Here is a 19,481-nt window from a genome sequence, read left to right as displayed (position 1 = left end):
GGAGGGACCAAGATCCTCAGGACCACTTCCTGGGTTCCCTTCTTTCCTGCTTCTCAATTAACTAAAGAGACAGTAGAAAAAAGACTAACAGACGGTAACTAGAGTGGGTTCTCCTGGGTGCATTTCAGATTTTTTTTATTCTCCAAATAGTTGAATTAAAGTTTATCTTGCTTACAGAGTAAGGAAAAGGGAAATTTAGGTTTCCAGGTGACATAAACAAGAATTAAAGTTGGTATCATCTTGCACTTAAAGTACTATTGCTAATTTGAATTATGTTATGATTTCGAAAATTTTCTCATGTATTATATTTTGGAAGCAAAAATTTGTCTGAACTCTCAATATTATACATGGTATACAGAGTAGCAATTGTCCCAATTTACAACTGTGAAAGACAAGATACAGCACACTGAGGGATTTTTGTTTGTGGTAGAACTAAGTTCCCAAAGTTAAAAATTCCTTCAACTATTGTGATTTACCATAGCTGTCCTTCAAGTTGGACCTCTAACATTTCTAAGACTATGAGACACAAAATATTTCCCATTGATTTTATGCATAGATTTCATTTACAAGTTAAATGGACCATGGTCCAGAGTAGTTTCCCTCTTCATTTTGGATGAGGCATTTGCTCCTCAGAAATGTTGAGATTATTAAAAAAAAATAGCTAATTATTTTATAGGAAAAGTTGTAAACTGTATTAGCAATTTTCTAATCTGATACAAAACTGCAGAATTTTTCAAATAAGAAGATTTTTACCTGTCTATACTAGATTCTCTTCCCATACAAGGTATTGACTTTTACCTGAAATTTTGAATATTCCAGGCGTTGCACATTTCTGCTTTTACTGAGTTGTAATAGCATTAGCTATTTTCCAACACCTATTTTCTAACTTTTTTTTACATGATCTAATCATATAATACAAAAAACACAACATATGTACAAAAGAGGATGTCTCGGACTGGAAGGCTGGCTTAGTGGTTAAGGGTTAAGGTGCATGCCTGCAAAGTCTTAGGACCCAGGTTTGATTCTCCAGTTCCCATGTAAGCCATGATGCACATGGTGGCACATGTGTCTGGAGTTCATTTATAGTGGATAGAGGTCCTGGCATACCCATTCTCACTCTGTCTCTCTCCTTCTCTCTGTCTCTATAAATAAATAAAAATAAAAAAAATTAAAAAGAGAAAGTTTCCACCTTCCTTACATTATGTAAATATAGCTGGAAGTTCCACTTTTGTTCCTAATATAATTATGTACTTAGCACATCCAAAGAGTAAATATTTAAGAAAAGTCCTCTATGAAACAAATTAAATCAAAGTGATTTGATTCAAACTTAAGACAAAACCCTAGTGGGTGAAGTTAAGAATTGGTGAAAGTGGCTGAATAGAAAAGAGTGTTATACTTCCTTATCCATTAATAGGTAAACATAGAAATATTTAATATATTACATTTGTCCCACATAAACAATATTAAATTTAAGAACAAATTGAGTAGCAAAGGCAGGTATTCCTGAGAAGAAACTGATGAAACTTATTGAAGGAGATTTTAAATTTTAGATATAAACAATTGGTTTCCTCCCTGGCTACATATTAGTAGAGACTCATAAAAATTCTGTTACTCTGAGTTCGTAATCTTAAAACTACTATAAAGTGGGCCTGGAACACTGAAATTATTAAATTAACAAATTAATATAAAATACCAAGTTTGAGAACTTAATATTAAAATAACAAATATGTATAAAAATCAGAGTAACATTTGTAGGATAGAAAAGTTAACAACAGACCCATAGCCCGCTTTTTTTTTTTCTGTTCTTCTTTTCTTAAATTAGAGGAACATCTTGCAAGGAAAAGGAACCATTAATAAAAAAAACCTTAATGCCCCACTTGCAGCAAAAGCACTAAGGGCATTTGTAGTGGTATAATGTCTATTTACACAGTGATTTCAATTGGATAGGTCTAGTCAAAATTATTTATTCCAAGCAAGTCTTTCATCAATATATTTATAGGTTATTGTTATCTCAAAATGTCATGTAAACTATTTAACATAACAGTATAAAATACAATTAATGGCTAAAATTTTTTCTGCTTATATGTCATATTATTAAATATATTGTATATATCATCACATGCAACAATTTAACCTATTGTGTTAAATCTGAGCCCAAATTCATACTATATGGAAAGAAAGGGTCTTCATCTTGATGCTTCATGATTTAATATGTAACTGTAAGTAAAGCTTAATACTGATTATAATTTCTAATTCTCAGCCAAATCTGACACCTTTATCTTTCATGTATTGCAAAAAACTTAACAGGAAATATCTTGCAACTGAATAAAATAGTAATATACTTTACATTAAATAATAATGCTGTAAAACAACGAAAGAAAAGTAAAACAAGATTAGTAAGGACTGACCTATATTACGAGATGTTGAAATGTGATATTCAGCCACCAAGGGAAAGCATTTTATTAGTATGATCAGAAAGGGCAAATGGAACAGATGCCTGGCAGTCTAATCTGAACCTTAGGTAGTATATTAATTCAATGAAAAGCAAATGACTTATTAAATACATTGTATCAGTGCTATTATAACACAATAGAGAAAATTATTTGTAAAAATAGACTTAAAGCATCTACAAGGTTTTCTTTGTAATAATAGAAGAAACAAGAAAAAAATCTATGAGGAAACTCATACAATTCAAACATTTAATAGGAACTTTTAAAATAAGAAATGATCCTCATCCACTGTTGGTGGGACTGTAAGAGGGTACAACCACTTTGGAAAGTAATATGAAGACTCCTAAAAAGCTGACTATAGAGTTACTAACAGACCCAGTTATTCCTTTACTGGATAAGTGCCCTAAAACCTCCAAGCTTCAGTCCAGAGAGATTTGCTCAATCATGTTTATAGCTGCTCAATTTGGAATAGCTAAGAGCTGGAATCAACCTAGATGTCCATCAGTAGACAAATGGATCACTAAGATGTGGTATATCTACACAATGGAATACTATACAACAGTAAGAAAAAAATGACACCATGAAATTTGAAGAAAAATGGTCAAACCTGGAACAGATCATTCTTAGTGAACTCACCCAATCACAGAAAGATAATTGCTGCATAATCTCATTCATCTACAGCACCTAACCTGAATCTACCCAAGATGCTGACATACCTAGAAAGAATCTCAAGGACCATACAATAGGGTAGGTGGGGAGGGAGGGGAGAGCAAGGGAGGGAGTAGGGGACAGAAATCTGGACCCAAAGGGCAATGGTACCATAGAATTCTACATCCTAAAAGACAGACCAAATGGTTGAACCTTCACTTAGAGGGAACACCTGAGTCACAAGGCCCTGGAGAGGGCATGATGAAGACTGACCTTAATCTTTTACTGCTTCTCTCTCTCCCTCTCTTCTCTATAACGCTTTTATATTACTTATCTTTTTATTGCTTCTCTTTGTGGGCACTGACCTGTAGCTCCCAGTACCAGCAGGTGACTATCATCCACAATAAGCTTTTGATCAGAGAGACATACAAGGTTTCCTAAAAAAGGTTAGTGGTAAGACCCTACTGCTGAAGACACAATATGCAGTTGACATGTAACATGGAGTGACATGGCTGAAATCTATAAAAGACTCAGTCCCCAGACAGTGCGTCTAGTGCCAGAATGCGCTAAATGGGTGACTGGGGGAAAATGAACAATATCTGTCCAAGCAACTCATGGTCTAACCTACTTAGTAGCAAATAACCTGTTGTGATGCTCACACAAGTGCAAAAGTGGTGCACACCCATGGTTTGATCCATTCAGTGGGATGGAATCCAGAGTTGGACTTGAGAAACATTTAGAACCAGATCCAAAAATGAGCCTGCTCTCCATTATCAAGCTACCACCAATCGTGGGCTACAAGAAGGTCTATACCTATTAAATTCTCTCTAAAAATATAATGTTTATCCCATATATCTGGTGCTAACTTTACTTTGTGTCAGAGAATCTACTTCTTTTTGCCAGATAGATGTGGATTCTAAGGACAGGATCACCCCATCATACCTCAAAAGGGTCCCAGCTGAAACTAAGTATGATTGGCAAAACAAAGAAGCATGCTGTTTTCTTGGTGAACCTAGTGCCAACATAAGGGTGAAGAAGATTGACCCAGAGAACAATAAACTCCTACAAAATCAGATATCCAGAGACACAGAGGCTCCCAAGAACTCATCACTGAAGCAGATCTAAAATGAACCCAACATGGCTCAGGGAAATTTGCAGAAGAGGGGGCAGAAAGAATGTCAGAGCCACATGTTGGGTCCTGATATACATAGATATTTCCTCCTACCCATAACTGATGGCTAATCCCATAATGCATGACCCATATACCACAACAAGGAGGGGTCAAGTGGAGGGGAAGGACAGGGAGGAGGCTAACAATGGTACCAACCTGACTGTATTCATTGAGTACAAAACTAATTTTTAAAAAAAAGAAAGATGAGAATCAGCAAAAACAAATTGTATTTGAAAATGCCAAAAGGAAGATGCTCTGTATGCTAACTAAATAAAAAGATTTTAAAGAAAAAAAAAGAAGAAATGATCCTGAACAATATAAAAAATGTTGGCCAATTAGAGGATATTTAAAATAACAGCAAAAATTGTTTTCCTAAAGACCTTTTAAACAAAACTAATGTATTGAAACTGTGTTAGGAACAACATATCACATAAATGACTGATAAAGTACTAATATCTATAATTTACCAAGAACTCTTATATAGTAAAGAAACAACCAACAGATGTAAAATATTAAAATGGCAAATGCATAAAAGAAAAATTACATGTAGATTATATTTAGCCAGAGAAATGTCATTAAACTAACCACAAATTCTCTCATATCTGTGAAACTGACAAAAATTAAAAGAAACTCAATACCCATTGCTAGACAAGGGAAGATGGATAAGTATTACCATTCTTGTTAAAAATATAAATTGTCATAATAACAATGGGTAATTATCCAGGTCTTTTTGTTGTAAGTTACTTGTTTCAAAACACATCATACCTGAGTCTGTATTTCTGTCCTTGAAAATTAATATCTAGTTTTCTTTCCAAATATGTTTTCCTTCCTGCAGGAAAATCACAAGCTTTTTCTCTCATACTAGTCCATTCCCTTTTCACTAAACACCATCATGACTTGATAAAGTGTATGATATTCTACTACAGTTTAGTATGTGAACACATCTTTCAAATTACGCCAATAAATCATTAAATTTCAAAAGGTTTAATGAAGGTATCTTGCTTGTTATATTGAATGTTGTGCTTTTGTTTCCAAATAAATCAGCTGGCTATTCAGGTTAGTGGAGGGAAAAAAATATATATATATATATAAATTGTCAAACTTTTTGGAGTGTAATTTTAAAGTAACAATAAAAATTAAGATAATCATAATCTTTAACTCAGAAATTCCTTGTTTGAGAATCTACTCATATATCTTAAAGCATCATAAAAAATATATGTAATAATATTATTGCAGTATTACTTGAAGTGTCATGAATCTAGAATCAAAATTCAAATCTATTAATGACAGAATAGTTCACTATTATAAATATGGCATAAAATTATAAAATCGTGCACTATATACCACATAATTATGGTATGTAGAATGAATTGCTATAGAAAGTTATGTCAAGTAGTTTTGACTTAGATGATTTGGATAGATTTTCACAAGGCAAAACTTGAGAAAGATCAACTGTAAATGTAAATTGAATTATGCATATATCTATAGATAGGATTGGGTGCACATATAATATATATGAGAATGTGACCACATTATGTTAGAATAAGGAAAATATGCTTATGCATCATGGATAATGCATGGATAAATTCCTGATGTGGAGAGAGGGCAGGAATGGAAATAAAAATTGTCAAAAATATTGCATTAAAACCATTCACATATAAAACACCTATTTTCTTTTCTGTCATTGGAGTTGGGATTCCTTGGCTGACTTTGTGCACAGCTGTCTTCTTTTAGCACTCCATCCCATCAGCTCCCATATTCACTCTCCTTGTTGCCACCAGCTCTGAGTCCAGTGAGCATGAGCCCAGGAGCAGTTGCCTGATCCTACTGAGTCTTCTCTTATTCTTACTCTGCTTTTGCAGACACCACAGGCACCAGGGGCCAGTATACTCGAGTCTAGATACTGCCATGAAACCTCACCACATCTTTCTCTCACTCCCAGTATCTACCCACCACTCACATGATCTCACACATGAATATGAACATACTGACCAGCTCCCCACATTACCCTTTTGCCTTTGACCCCAGAATAAGTCACCCCAAACCTCAAAGATCAAAAGTTGTGCATTCCCTCTTAGCAAAACTGAGATCACCTCATCTAGCCCATCTGCATCACCATGTATCTCCATGACTGAATTATAAGCAGTACAGAGCATGGGAAGAAAAAGAACCCAAAGATTCAATCCAAATACTTCCAACACACAGGTGTTCCATGAAGGCCTGTCTGACATCCAGATGGATGACTCTCAACACAATATGAAAATAAAACAATATGTTACCTTTAAAGATTACCAGTCCCATAGTAGAGGCCACCTCCATGAGAAGTACTTGAAGGAATAACACAAAAGGATGCTTATAAATGTGTAGAAAGAACACTAAGAGGACATGGATGAATGGCATGGCTTGAATGAAATCAAAGAAAACATACAAACAGCTACATGGATGAGGAAATCAAGTCAGCATATGAAAATGGAATGCAATAAAGAGATCAATAATGAAGGGAAACCTAACTTAACTGATGCTGGAAATGTAAAATACAGTAAGTCAAATAAAAAGCTTCATGGGAAGCCTTACCAATAGCATGGATTAAGTTGAGCACAGACTATCAGGCCTTGAATGAGGAATTAGATCAGTTGAAAAGTTCAAAGGTTGTCTGAATGGGACACAAGAAATATTTGGGACAGCATTAAAATAACAAATTTACAAATAATGGGCATTGAAGGAGAACTTTAGGCCAAATGTATAAAAATACTATCAAAATTACAGAAGAAAAATTCACAATTTTATGGAAATAGATCCTAATCAGGTATGAGTCATACAGAACACTAAATAGGGCCAGAAAAGAAACTCCCCATGCCATTTTATAATCAAAATACTACATTCTCATAATGAAGAAAGGATTATGAAAGCCACAAAGAATGAGTAAGTGGCTAGACAAATCACTATACCTTAAAGAATACTAGTATATAGAATAGAGGGATAGTTCAGTTATTAAAGGCTGTTGCTTGCAAAGCCTGCTGGCTAGGGTTCAGTTCATTCCCTAGTGCCCACATAGGGCTAGATGGACAAAGTGGTACATGCATCTGGAGTTTATTTGCACTGGCAAGAATCCCTGGCATACCTATTCTCTCTCTCTCTCTCTCTCTCTCTCCCCTTGGAAATAAATAAAGAAAATATTATTAAAAGAAAGCTACTATAAAAGCCATATCTATGGGCACTATTATTTTACTATGAACTATTTCTATTTTTTTATTATAAATTGTAACTTGTTGTATAAAGATGGGTAATATATATACAGGGAACCAAGAAATGTGTTGCTATTAATTCCACTTACTATGATTCTCATGACTAAGGATGATGAAACAAAATCACGTATAACCAGATTCTTTTTCTTACAAGCAATGAAATGCCCACTGCTTTTCAAAATTCTGATCATCATTCTTGTGCCTCACCCTTTAGATATTGCTCCAAGAATATCTCCATCTCTGCTTCTTAAAAAATTTTGTTTATTTATTTATTTGAGTGAAAGAGACAAAGAGAAAGAGGGAGGGAAGGGGGGGAGAGAGAGGGGGAGGGAGAGAGAGAGAGAGAGAGGGAGAGAGAAAGATTGAGAATGGGTATGTCAAGACATGTAGGCACTCCAAATGAACTCCAGATTCATATGCTATCTGTGCATAAGGCTTGATGTAAGTAATGGGGAATCGAACTTGGGTTCTTTGGCTTTTACAGACAAGTGCCTTAACTACTAAGCCATGTCTCCAGTCCCATCTCTAATTAAAATTATTTTTCCATCTCTGATTACTTTAACCAAAGCTAGCCCATATGCTTTTGTTCCGTTTTATCAACATGGTATATTTCTCCCCTCAATTCTTTTTTTGTTAATTTATTTTTAATTGAAAATTTACAATAATTTGATTATGATCCCATCTCTTTATCCTTTTATTTGTTCCCTCTTCTACCCTTCCCCTCCAGTTAAGAACCTTTCAATGAAGGCCTTTCTCTTGACTCCTTCCTTCCTTTTGTCCTCCTTTTCCCTCCATGTTACAAAGTTGATGGGCTCAGAACTGTGCAGGGCTGGGGGTGAGGGTGGGCTATTGATAACCATTGTGGGTCTCCCCTCAGTTTTTTAGATAGTCAAAAGAAATTGACTTATTATGAATCTGGTTTATCAGTAATGGTGTTACTTACTCTTGATTATTAAGCATAGATTATAGGGCTAGAGAGCTGGCTTAGCAGTTAAGGTGCTTGCCTGCAAAGCTAAAGGACCCAGGTTCCATTCCCCAGGATCTAGATAAGCCAAATGCATAAGGTGGCTCATGGAGTTCTTTGTAGAGGTTCGAGGCCTTAGCATGCCCATTCTCTCTCTCTCTCCCTGCCTCCCTCCCTCTTTCAAATAAATAAATAAAAATAAAATATCAAAACATTTTTTAAAAAAGGAATAGTGTATAGACAAAGCATCAAATTAGACTATGAGTCAAAAGTTATATCTTGGAAAAAGGATTTCATTTTCTAAATGTTCATGCATTGTTCTTCATAGCTCAGATCAGCTAAAATGCAGAGATAAACTTTTTTTGGTTCAAATAAAATTATTACATTGAGATGGTGTCAATGAAATTCTGGTTTCTAATGGTTACCAGTAGAAAGGGCAAAATGATATACAGAATAACTTTTAAAAAATATTCATTATAGCTCTGAAATGCTAGAAATCCGCCAGTAGAGGTAATAGCTCCCCCATATGGAAAGCTTACGTTAGGTATTCACTAAGTATAAACTTGCCTGACTAATAGTAGCCAAGAAAAACTAAAAGAGGTTCTTTAGGTAAATCTGTCTTTAAAAAATGCAGTGAAAGTGTAGTTTTCCACCTACACACATGCACATGGATAACAATAATTCTGAATCTTGAGCAATTATTATAATATAACTGAACATACAGAGTATTTCCTTCTAACAGCTACATAATAATTTGGTTTAGATGGACTATTTGTACTGATTTTCATCCTTAGAAATGATGAAGAAATTTAACGCATTTGGTAATAAGACAAATACCTAGATCATTCAATATGTTTTTCACTAAGGCAAATATAAGGGTTTTATTCTGTGGTAGATTATCGATGGTCTGGTTTGATTAAATTCAGGAAATAATGCGTTTTTTCTGTATTTGAGCTATAGGAAACTTAAAACAACATTTGCCAAGAATTGTTTATCATTTAATGCTGATATGCTCTTGTTTTTTTTTAATTTAATTTATTAGTTTTCTTTTCAGTAAATACAGGCAGTTTGGTACCATTATTTAGGCTCATCTGTGATCTACCCCCTCCCATTAGACCCTCCTTGCTATTGAAAATGGGTCGTGCATTGTGGAGTTAGCCCCCAGTTATTAGTATGATAAATGTCTCTGAAAATCATGACCCAACATGTAACTCTGACATTCTTTCCGCCCCCTCTTCTGCAAGATTTCCCTGAGCCATGTTGGGTTCCTTTTTGGTCTGCTTAATTATTAGCCTAACCTTTGTTCGAAACTAACACGAAGCTGAGTTGAGTTTGAATAACTTCTTTGTTCCTTTCTATATCTCCAAACAAAGTGTCTTGAAACACATCATACCCTACTCCATGAGAAACTTACTCTAGTGTCTTGTTCAAACAGCACTATTATTTCAAGGAGTTTCCAACAAATGGAAATATCATTTCTACTTTTCTGCTCCTGAAAGAGAATATTAGTAATAAATGTAGAAACAAAAGTCCAGAGCATGTTCAATGCCCTGTCACTGATTCTATAGTGGCTGTTGATCAAATGCAGAGCCCAAGCCAGACTGTCAATATTTTGCCTGTCTCTGAACTGCTAAAGGTCAGATTCCATCTGAAGTAGCATGATGCCAGCTATAGATAAGCCAGTCTTGATGACAGTAAGAGACCAGAATGACTGAATGTCATCACTTGTGATAGGTGATTGAAAATGTACTACTTTATAACCCAGCTAAAACCACCAGATATCTATCTTATGCTTATTGCTGATCATGCCATGCAACTTTGATACTTTTTATTGTTCAGTATTATATTTTAAATAGGCATAAGACAGAGGTGTCAACCCTTTTGACACTGCAACAAATATGTTGGGTCCATAGCTATGCTGACATACATGGAGCCTTCTGGCTACCATAGAAGGAGATTTCTCTTTCTCCCTGGCAGTGCTCACTATAACTGTGTCTCTTTACTTTCCTACCTGCCTTCATGGAAAATTTATCCATTTACTCTCTGGAGGATTTATTCCTGTTGTAGTTTATAATTCTACTTACCTTCTAAATCTATCTTTTAAATTTTCCTTCACTAAGCTTTAAAATATTCAATTATCCATTTTCTCCCTATAATAAATTATGCAAAATTATTTTAGGACTTCCTATCTAATTCTGCCTTGTGCTCTACATGTATGTATGCCTTGACTCTTGCCCTTACAGTTCCTAAAAGTTTCCTTGAACCTCTGCAATCAACCATTCTAACTCCACTAAGCCCACAGGTTTTGAGATGTACCACATGCTGAGGCAGGTGTTCCATGAGGAAGACAGATACTCTGCACAGGAAGTGGAGGCATGAGCAGCACGTAGCTAATGATACACACTGAGCACAGGCAATTTCAAGTGTTTGCAAAATATTTGAAAGTGACAACTTTATTGGAATTGCAAAAGGATAAGTAACTTGTTCAAGAGTAGTGGCAGATTAAGTGGCTGGGGGCTTCTGAATCTATTCCATTTTTTAAATCATTTTATTCTATTATTTAAGCATCACTTGGCTAATGTGCAGGGGTATATTCTTAGGGAGGGGATGAATTCTCCATTAAATATACATAAAGGATTTGGTTCCATGCAAATATTAAATTATTATTTTCTGTCCTAAATAATTAATTTATCTCTATTCAGAAATTTATTCTTACCTTTATGGCCCTTTTTCCCTTTAAACAACCATTAAATTTGATGTGAGGTCACCGGATTCTACACTTACATGGAAAGTCATTTTCATTTTTTTTTTGTTAGTGTTCTAATTAAAACAATATTGTCTAATCTCAAAAAAGTTTCAGACCGGATCAAAAGAAAAGTAGCTTTGATTATGGACAATTCCTCGAGATAACATCAGTTGTATTTGAGAAAGTGTCCCTTTCTTTCTAATTATTCACAATTCTGCAGGAAGAAAAAAAAAGATTTCAAGAATTTACTTGAGTGTATACTTGGGACAATTTTATAGTCTTATGTCTGAAACTAAATTCTAAGGAATGCATTCCTTATACTATCTTCATTATCTCACCCTTTCTTTTTTATATTGTGAACTACTTTGGTTCAGCTGGAAGTCAAAACTTGTTCCTAGGATGTTTTCCATTCTAGGCAATTCTGGCAATAGTTTTCCCAAAAGAAAAGATACAAGAAATAAAGAATATGGCCCCACTTCTTGGATTACTTTGTTTCTGACTATGAATACTCTACCAAATCATCAAATGTTTTTGATTATTGAAAATATTTTATATCAAATAATACAGTGTGACTAGAAACATTTGGACATGGTTAAACAGTAAAAATGACCTGAAATGTTTCATGAGAAATTAAACACAACTATATATTTAGATGAAATAACATGGAATGCTGATGTAAAATATAACAACTTCATATACTTTATGTATCATAATACATAAATCACTTCAATATAACTGTTAAGTTATAATTTTAGAAACAATTATTTGACAAGATCAAAGATTTTTAACAATGTGGTTTTAGAGGTAAAATAAAAGGTTCATTTTAGTTGTTTTTAACCTTTCCATGGTCTAAAAGAGTACAGTTGTTTTTATCTATTCAAAGTTGTTTTACACATGGTGTTTAATAAACAAGCATTATCCATTTACCGAGTGTTCAGAGCTATCTTGCACTTTTATTTGTTTACTCACTTTGCAGTCACAAAATGAGAAATGTAGACATCGTGTACAAACAAGAAGTTCGTGCAAAGTCAAGTTCTCAAAACCACATGCAAGTCTCAGCGGCACATGGTTTAGAGCTCACACGCTCCAGGGTCATGTAATACTGGCATGCAGATGAGAGGAAAGAAAGGCACCTATGTCATGAAAATAGAGGATGATGAAAAAGAATGACATTTTCTTTATGACAGTTATCTAATGCAAACCGTATACCCATAACTTTACCAATGGGGGCCATGAAGTCAATTTAGTGAGGCATGGGAGACTGTACATAAATATTATTGGAGGTCAAGTGGTTATGAAGTATAAGCATTTCCATTGGCCTCTTTCAGGTTACCTTCCCCAGTTTCTTGCTTTGTTATTTCCTTTGCTATGCCATGCAAAAAAGGATAAGAACTAACACTAGAAATCATTGAACAAGCTCTCAACCTGACAGATAACAAAGGTGTTCTTCACAATTTACACGAGAATTAAATTGGATATAAATACCTCCTGTTCTTACCGGTGCGTGTTGTGATTCCATGTGTTAAGGTGTGAAGCAGACGGGAAAGAGATAAATCTTTCATAAGTACATTATAAATAGGCAAGTGGTATATAAACCATATTCATAGGTAATAGAATTACACAATGAAATGTAAATAGTTGTCACAAAATACTTTATCGCAAAACTTGGTCATAAATCTATATTTTATGGAGAAGGGGGGGTAAAAATAAATGATGTTTTACTATTGTTATTGAAATAATCTGGCAGTATGGAACAATGAAATTGAGTGACATGTATTTTAATTAAAAATTCTTGACACTGCCTCATTCAGACCAGCAGTAGAGATTCCCCAATAGTTTTGAATGCTGGTATCATTGAAAAGAATCAAGATAGAAGTTTAGAAAAGTGGTTGTTACATAGGTGTTCTTTCTTGCAAGATTAAAGTGTTCTCATGGGGAAATCAAGTTTTTAAATGATATTTTCCACAATGAACTTGGGACATTTGGAAATAATTCATGGAGTTAAGCTACAGTTTTGTCTGAAAATGTGTTCATCTGTTTTTTTTTTTCTTCAGATTAATAGGACTATAATGGTATGTGCTTATTTCTCAGCCAAGTACATGCCAAGAAATTATGATAAACTTATCTCTATATGAATGTGTCTTTTTTGTTGGTCATTTTTTATAATGTATCTCATACCATTACTGCAAATTTTCCACCTTTGTCTTTCTGTTAGAATATTTCTTGTCAAATAAAAAATACCAAGTTGTACAAGTATACTCACATTAAAAATACATTATACAATTAAGTATAAATTATTTTCAAATGAATTCTCATAGAGGAGAAGTTGAATGGGAGGCACCATATTTTTTCTTTTACTTATAGCTCTGTGGTATATTTTGGAATTTGGCTATGTTATATAATTTATTGACAACAATCAATCTTTAAAGAAAATTGACAAAATAAGTCATTTGAGAAGTTCTAATTTGGAAAGAGTTTTCTTGAAGCCCATTAATGGTAATTCTGTTAACTTTTGCATAAGGATTCTGGTGGTAATTATGATGTGATTTTTAATAGCAAATTTGCTTTAACAGTATGAAGTAAACTATATTCCCACCTTGAAAGGACATTTTCACCAAATCAAGTATATTAAATGGGAATATAGTTAATTGTTTGAGATTTTAAAAATATTTTTTAAAGAAACCATGAAGCTTCCTATCTGACACTGCTCATGACATACTTAACCATTCTGATCTTGCCTACAAATTTTCAAAATGTCCTACTTGAAAAATTGTGTTAACACTGAATTTCTGTTTGAGACATAATTGTCACAGTTTATTTGCCACTTCTTAATTACACATGGGTCCAGCTAACTTTTTGGGCAGTTTGGCCATGCCGTGAAAGCCCAAGTCCTAGCTAAGACAATGTTTTCTTTAGCTGGAAATGGGAACTCTACAACACACAGACAGTTATATCAGTTTGCATCATGTTATAATGCCTTTGCCACACAGTATAACTAGGTATAGCACCATGCAATGCCATGAATTGAGAATGAGAAACTATCTTGAGGGAGAAAATAAACATCCAAGAGGAAAAACAAAAGCAAGGGGCTCAAAGCTGGTGATACTGGCCTTTTCATTTTGGCTATAGCTAGAATGCCTGTGGAGTTTCCGTTTTGGGAAACAGAAATACATACCATGTTCATGTCAATGCCATTGGTGTAAGTCCATGCATGCTGGAAGTATTCTTCAAGACGTTGCCGCAGAGGGTTGGGGATTTGGTGGAAGCGAATGAACTCTTTTACTCGCAGCATCTGCATGTGGTACCTGGCAGTTCCCGAGTATAGTCTTTGAATAATTGCAGAAACGTTCCCAAAAATACTTGCATACATTAGGGCTGGATTGGATAAAAAACAAAGTTATGGGGGAGCATTTCACTTAGGCAGAGTGTATTTTCTCAGAATATTGGGCATGCTGATTTTCATTATCTACTAGAGTTATACCAACCGACCACTGACCTATGGGGAAAATGAAATTAAACTAATGCTACTATACATTTTATGTTTCTAACCATAAATAAAGTGTTCAAATTCATCATGGATTCTATGTAAAACTCAGGCTAGTTTACAATATATAATTGTAGCCAGAAGTACTAAGTATGTATTGGATACATTTAAAATAAAACATCATATGTGCAACAGAATACACCATGAGTCATAAAAAGCACACACACATTTTTTGAAGATTGTTTTATTACCTCTCTCTCCCCCCATTTGTGTAAGTGTGTGTGTGTGTGTGTGTGTGTGTCTATGTGTGTGTGTGTGTGTGTGTGTGTGTGAGAGAGAGAGAGAGAGAGAGAGAGAGTCTATATGCATGCCTTTGTTCTCACAGCAAGCATTCTACCCACTGAGCTATCTCATCAGCCCTCTTTTTAAGATTTTTAAACCACTCTTTTAATCAATGAATATTATTTCCTAAAAAATATTTTTTTTAAGTTGTGACATATCTTAACCTTATGCTTTAGTCTAACGTTGTGGTAATAACACTTAAAAATTGTAAGCTTATTTTGAACAATTTGGATTTTCTAAAGGATGACCACTTGTGTTGTAGAACATGTCACATTTAAAGTGTTAATTTAGTGCTGGAGAGATTGCTTAGAAGTTAAGGCACATGCCTGTGAAGTGTAAGGATCCAGGTTTGTTTCTCCGGATCCCAAGTAAGCCAGATGCACATGGCGGTACATGTGTCTGGAGTTCCTTTGCAGTGGCTAGAGGGTCTGGCCTGGAGCGCCCATTCTCTCTCTCCCTTTCTTTCTCTTTCTGTCATAAATAAATAAAAATAGATCTTTAAAAAAGTAAAAATATTAAAGTGTTAATTTACATGCAATTGTAAATCTATTCCAATTCACTTTCACATATTTTTGCATAAGTACATATCTCTGGCTTAGAATATGTATAAATTTAATTTTTGTAAGGAAAGACATAATGCTTTTTTTTTTTTTTTTGAGGTAGGGCCTCACTGTAGCTCAGGCTGACCTGGAATTCACTATGGAGTCTCAGGGTGGCCTCAAACTCATGGCAATCCTCCTACCTCTGCCTCCCAAGTGCTGGGATATAATGCATTTTTTTATTCATAAAACGTTTTGGTACATCTTGCTGTATATTCCACTCTTATAAAATCCTCATTAATACTTTGGATAAATCTTGACAATTTAAAATAAGCTCTTCATTAACTTTCTCTCTTTCTTTGTATATTTTTGTTTAGGATAATTCTAACAAAGAACTATTTTATACAGGAGATCACATGATTTGTGTTTCTGCATATGAATTGGGTATCTGTCAGGAACTGAAAGATGTAGTGATGATTAAAAGCTATGGAACTACAGCACATCGAGAAGGTAGGGAAACAACATTTGCTATACAAACTTGAAGTAGGTGAGAAACAGTAAAGACACTGCCTGAAACATGTGATCTGACCAGTTCATTCATCTTGAAATGAGTGTTACAAACTTTAAAAATTACTTGTCCATCTGATAAAATAAATTTGGCCAGATTTAGGTTTGGTTGAAGTAACACATTTTATTTAGTTTGTTTTCCAGCTTATCTCCCTTGCACATCTTATCCTTCATTATCAAGGCCCTTATTGGCCACAGATGTCCCCAGGAAAAGAATGTCCTTGGATAAGAAGTGGCCCTTTGTCTTTAACAATTAAAAGGGATGAAACTGATAAGAAGTGAGGATGACTTTTGTGGCAATTTGACTGGGCCACACACAGAGTTGTGAGATAATTTGACTGGGTATCACTCTGTGTGAGTCTGTTTACTTGCATCAGGAGATAAGTAAAACAGATTGAACTCTTCACTGAGGGTGGCCCTCTTCCAGTCCATTTAAGGTTTGAATAGAAGAAAACCTAGAGCACGGAAGAAATCATTCTGCCTGACTGTTTGAGGTGAGATTTCTTTTGCCCTTTGGACTTGGCTATAATGCCATCAGTTTTCTGGCAATGCTGCATAGGCCAGGTCTTTATACTAAATCTCCATATCTCTGTATTTGCCTACCAATTTCCTGTTTCCCTGGAAATGTAGACTATTTAGTAGAAGAGATCTGCAGTGTGGGTGAGTTGGCATGTGTGTGAAACATTAATTCTCACATGTCATTCAGTTATTTATATTGTAGCTTCCAAAGGAAGAGACATCAGACATAAATTGATTCTATTTTGAGTAAATTAATACTTTATTAAGAGAGTTAACAATATTCCCCAGAAGCTGATTCCTATGACTCAATGTGAGAAACATATTTACTAATTAGAAATTTTTTATGTGCTGTTAAATTTTCAATTCATTTATCATTTGCTCAGGAAACAAATTTTGAAAGCCCACGAGTACATGATAACATGGAGAAAGGTCAAGATAAAAATTCTTACTTGGTTTTCAATAGATACTATGATTTAATCTCCATATCCCCATCTAAATGAATCAATATGTTAACATCATAACTATGTAACTTTCCACTCACTGTCAAGTTGGAAAATCTAGGATATAAATAAGTAAATATTTAGATATCACCATGAAAAATAAAATACATATAACAGGGTATTCTATGTTGATATACCTTTTTAATTTTATTTTTAAAAATATTTTATTTGGCTGGAGAGATAGCTTAGCAGTTAAGCACTTGCTTGTGAAGCCTAAGGATCTCAGTTTGAGGCTTGATTACCCAGGACTCACGTTAGCCAGAAGCACAGGGGGCATACACATCTGGAGTTTGTTTGCAGTGCCTGGAGGCCCTAGTGCTCCCAATCTCTCTCTCTCTATCTCACTCTCTTTTTCTGTCTGTCCTTCTCAAATAAATAAATAAAAACAAACAAAAAATGTTTTAAATTATTTTATTATTTTTTATTGGCAAGTAGAGAGAGGTGAAAGAGACAGAGAGAATGGGGTGTGCCAGGGCCTCTAGCTGCAGCAAACAAATCCCAGGTGTACTTACATGGGTACTGGGAAATCAAACCCACCTTACAGGTAAGTATATTAACTGCTGAGTCATATCTCCAGCCCTATTTTTATTTATTTTATTTTTATTTATAACAGGTGTTCCAGGGCCTTCGGGCACTGTAAATAAACTCCAGGGGCATGTGCCCCCTTGGGCATCTGGTTTATGTGGGTCCTGGGTAATCGAAACAAGGTCCTTTGATTATGTAGGCACTTTAACCACTAAGCCATCTTTCCAGCCCCTTAATTTTATTTTTAATATTAATTAATTTATTTATTTGAGAGATAGAGCATGTGTGTATTTGTGTCAAAGATTGAGATTGAGAGAGAGAGAGGGAAGTATGCCAGGGCCTCTTGTGCCTGAAAAAACTCTCGACCTATGTGCCACTTTGTGCATCTAGATTTACATGGGTACTAGGGTGTTAAGCCCAGAATATCATGGTTTGCAAGTGAGTGCCTTAACCATTGATCCATATCTCCATCCCTCATTTAAAAATTATAATGAATACATGAGTTTTTTCTAATTTTTAGGAAGCAAGTAGAATATTGTGTTGCCAGCTAGAGAGAACAAAATTATTGTATTCTGTATACGTTATTTACTTGATGCCTGTTAATTGACTTATACTGTCAGTTAAAATTATATTATCAAAAATGCTTACATATGAGCATTACACTCTTTAACTTAATATTTCATATAGTTTTCCTTAGAAGAGTTCTACATCAAAATGATTACTAAGTTGATAAAATTATTGAAATAAAATAAGCTGATTTTAAAACTTCTTTCAACAAACTATATCCAAACTCTGGCATATTATCCAAGATAATAAATGTGGTTGGTTATTAGGCATTAGCTGAAATATGCCACTAGAGCAAGCACACTTTGCTTTTCTATTGATTCCATTTATTTAGAAAATATAACTTAAGAATATAAGTATATTGATGGAAAATTTACATATAACAAGATGATATAATTTATATATACCATGTTAAGTGTATCGTGTAGTGACAAATGTATGCATCCCAATACAGTCAAGAAAGAGACTATTCCCATCATCCCCAAAGATTTCCTGATGGCTGCTGGTGCTCCTCGTTTCAGACATTAGATAGCCCAGAGCTCTACAAGTCATCACAGATGTGTTTCCTCTCCTATGGCTTCATACAAATGCAAACATAATATGCACGCCATTTGAGTCTGACTTTTTCTCAATGAAAAGTTCAAAATCATTGCATACATTAGTAACATTTTCTTTTTTTTATATTATGGAACTGATTTGCATCATATGTCTGTATCTCAGTTAGTTCATGTCATCTCATGGTGGAAATAACACTATTTCTAAATTCTGGCTACTATGAATAAAGCTGCCACAATATTTGTGTACAAATCTTCTGTGGGCATATATTTTTATTTCCTTTGTAAACACCTTGGAGTAGAATTACTGAGTGGTATGGAATAGTTAACTTTATATGAAACAAATAGTTTGCCAAAGTTATGTTATTTTACATTCTTACTGAAGCATGCAATGAAAATAAAATGTGCTCATATTTGTAGAAAAAAGCTACATAAGTGTATACAGATTTATAGCAAGTGTGGGATTCCTGAATCATATGATAGTTCTATTTTAATTTTTATATTATTGACAATAATTGTATTAATTTATATTTCCATTAACAGTGTCCAAAGATTTCCTTTCCCTTACATTCTTAGCAGCATTTATTTTCAGGTTTTTTGATGATACAAATTTTTCCTAGAATGATGTGATATTTCATTGTAGTTTTAATTATGTTACTATGA

The 19,481-nt window shown here is 34.3% G+C and overlaps 1 protein-coding gene across 5 annotated transcripts in view; it reads right to left on the bottom strand.

Moving 5' to 3' along the window:
• Kcnh7 (potassium voltage-gated channel subfamily H member 7) overlaps window positions 1-19,481 on the bottom strand; it is a 461,887-nt gene that overhangs the window by 42,665 nt on the left and 399,741 nt on the right. For 4 of the 5 annotated variants that reach the window (XM_045147424.1, XM_045147426.1, XM_045147425.1 and 1 more), the window contains one exon: window positions 14,400-14,599. In XM_045147424.1, the coding sequence (XP_045003359.1) occupies window positions 14,400-14,599 (200 nt within the window). Of the gene's footprint in view, window positions 1-12,709; window positions 12,713-14,399; window positions 14,600-19,481 lie in introns of all 5 variants that reach the window. The other variant, XM_045147428.1, reaches the window with a different exon arrangement.

This window comes from Jaculus jaculus, chromosome 4 (genome assembly GCF_020740685.1).
Source record: "Jaculus jaculus isolate mJacJac1 chromosome 4, mJacJac1.mat.Y.cur, whole genome shotgun sequence".
Lineage (NCBI taxonomy): Eukaryota > Metazoa > Chordata > Mammalia > Rodentia > Dipodidae > Jaculus > Jaculus jaculus.
This window is presented reverse-complemented; position numbering and strand designations above follow the sequence as displayed.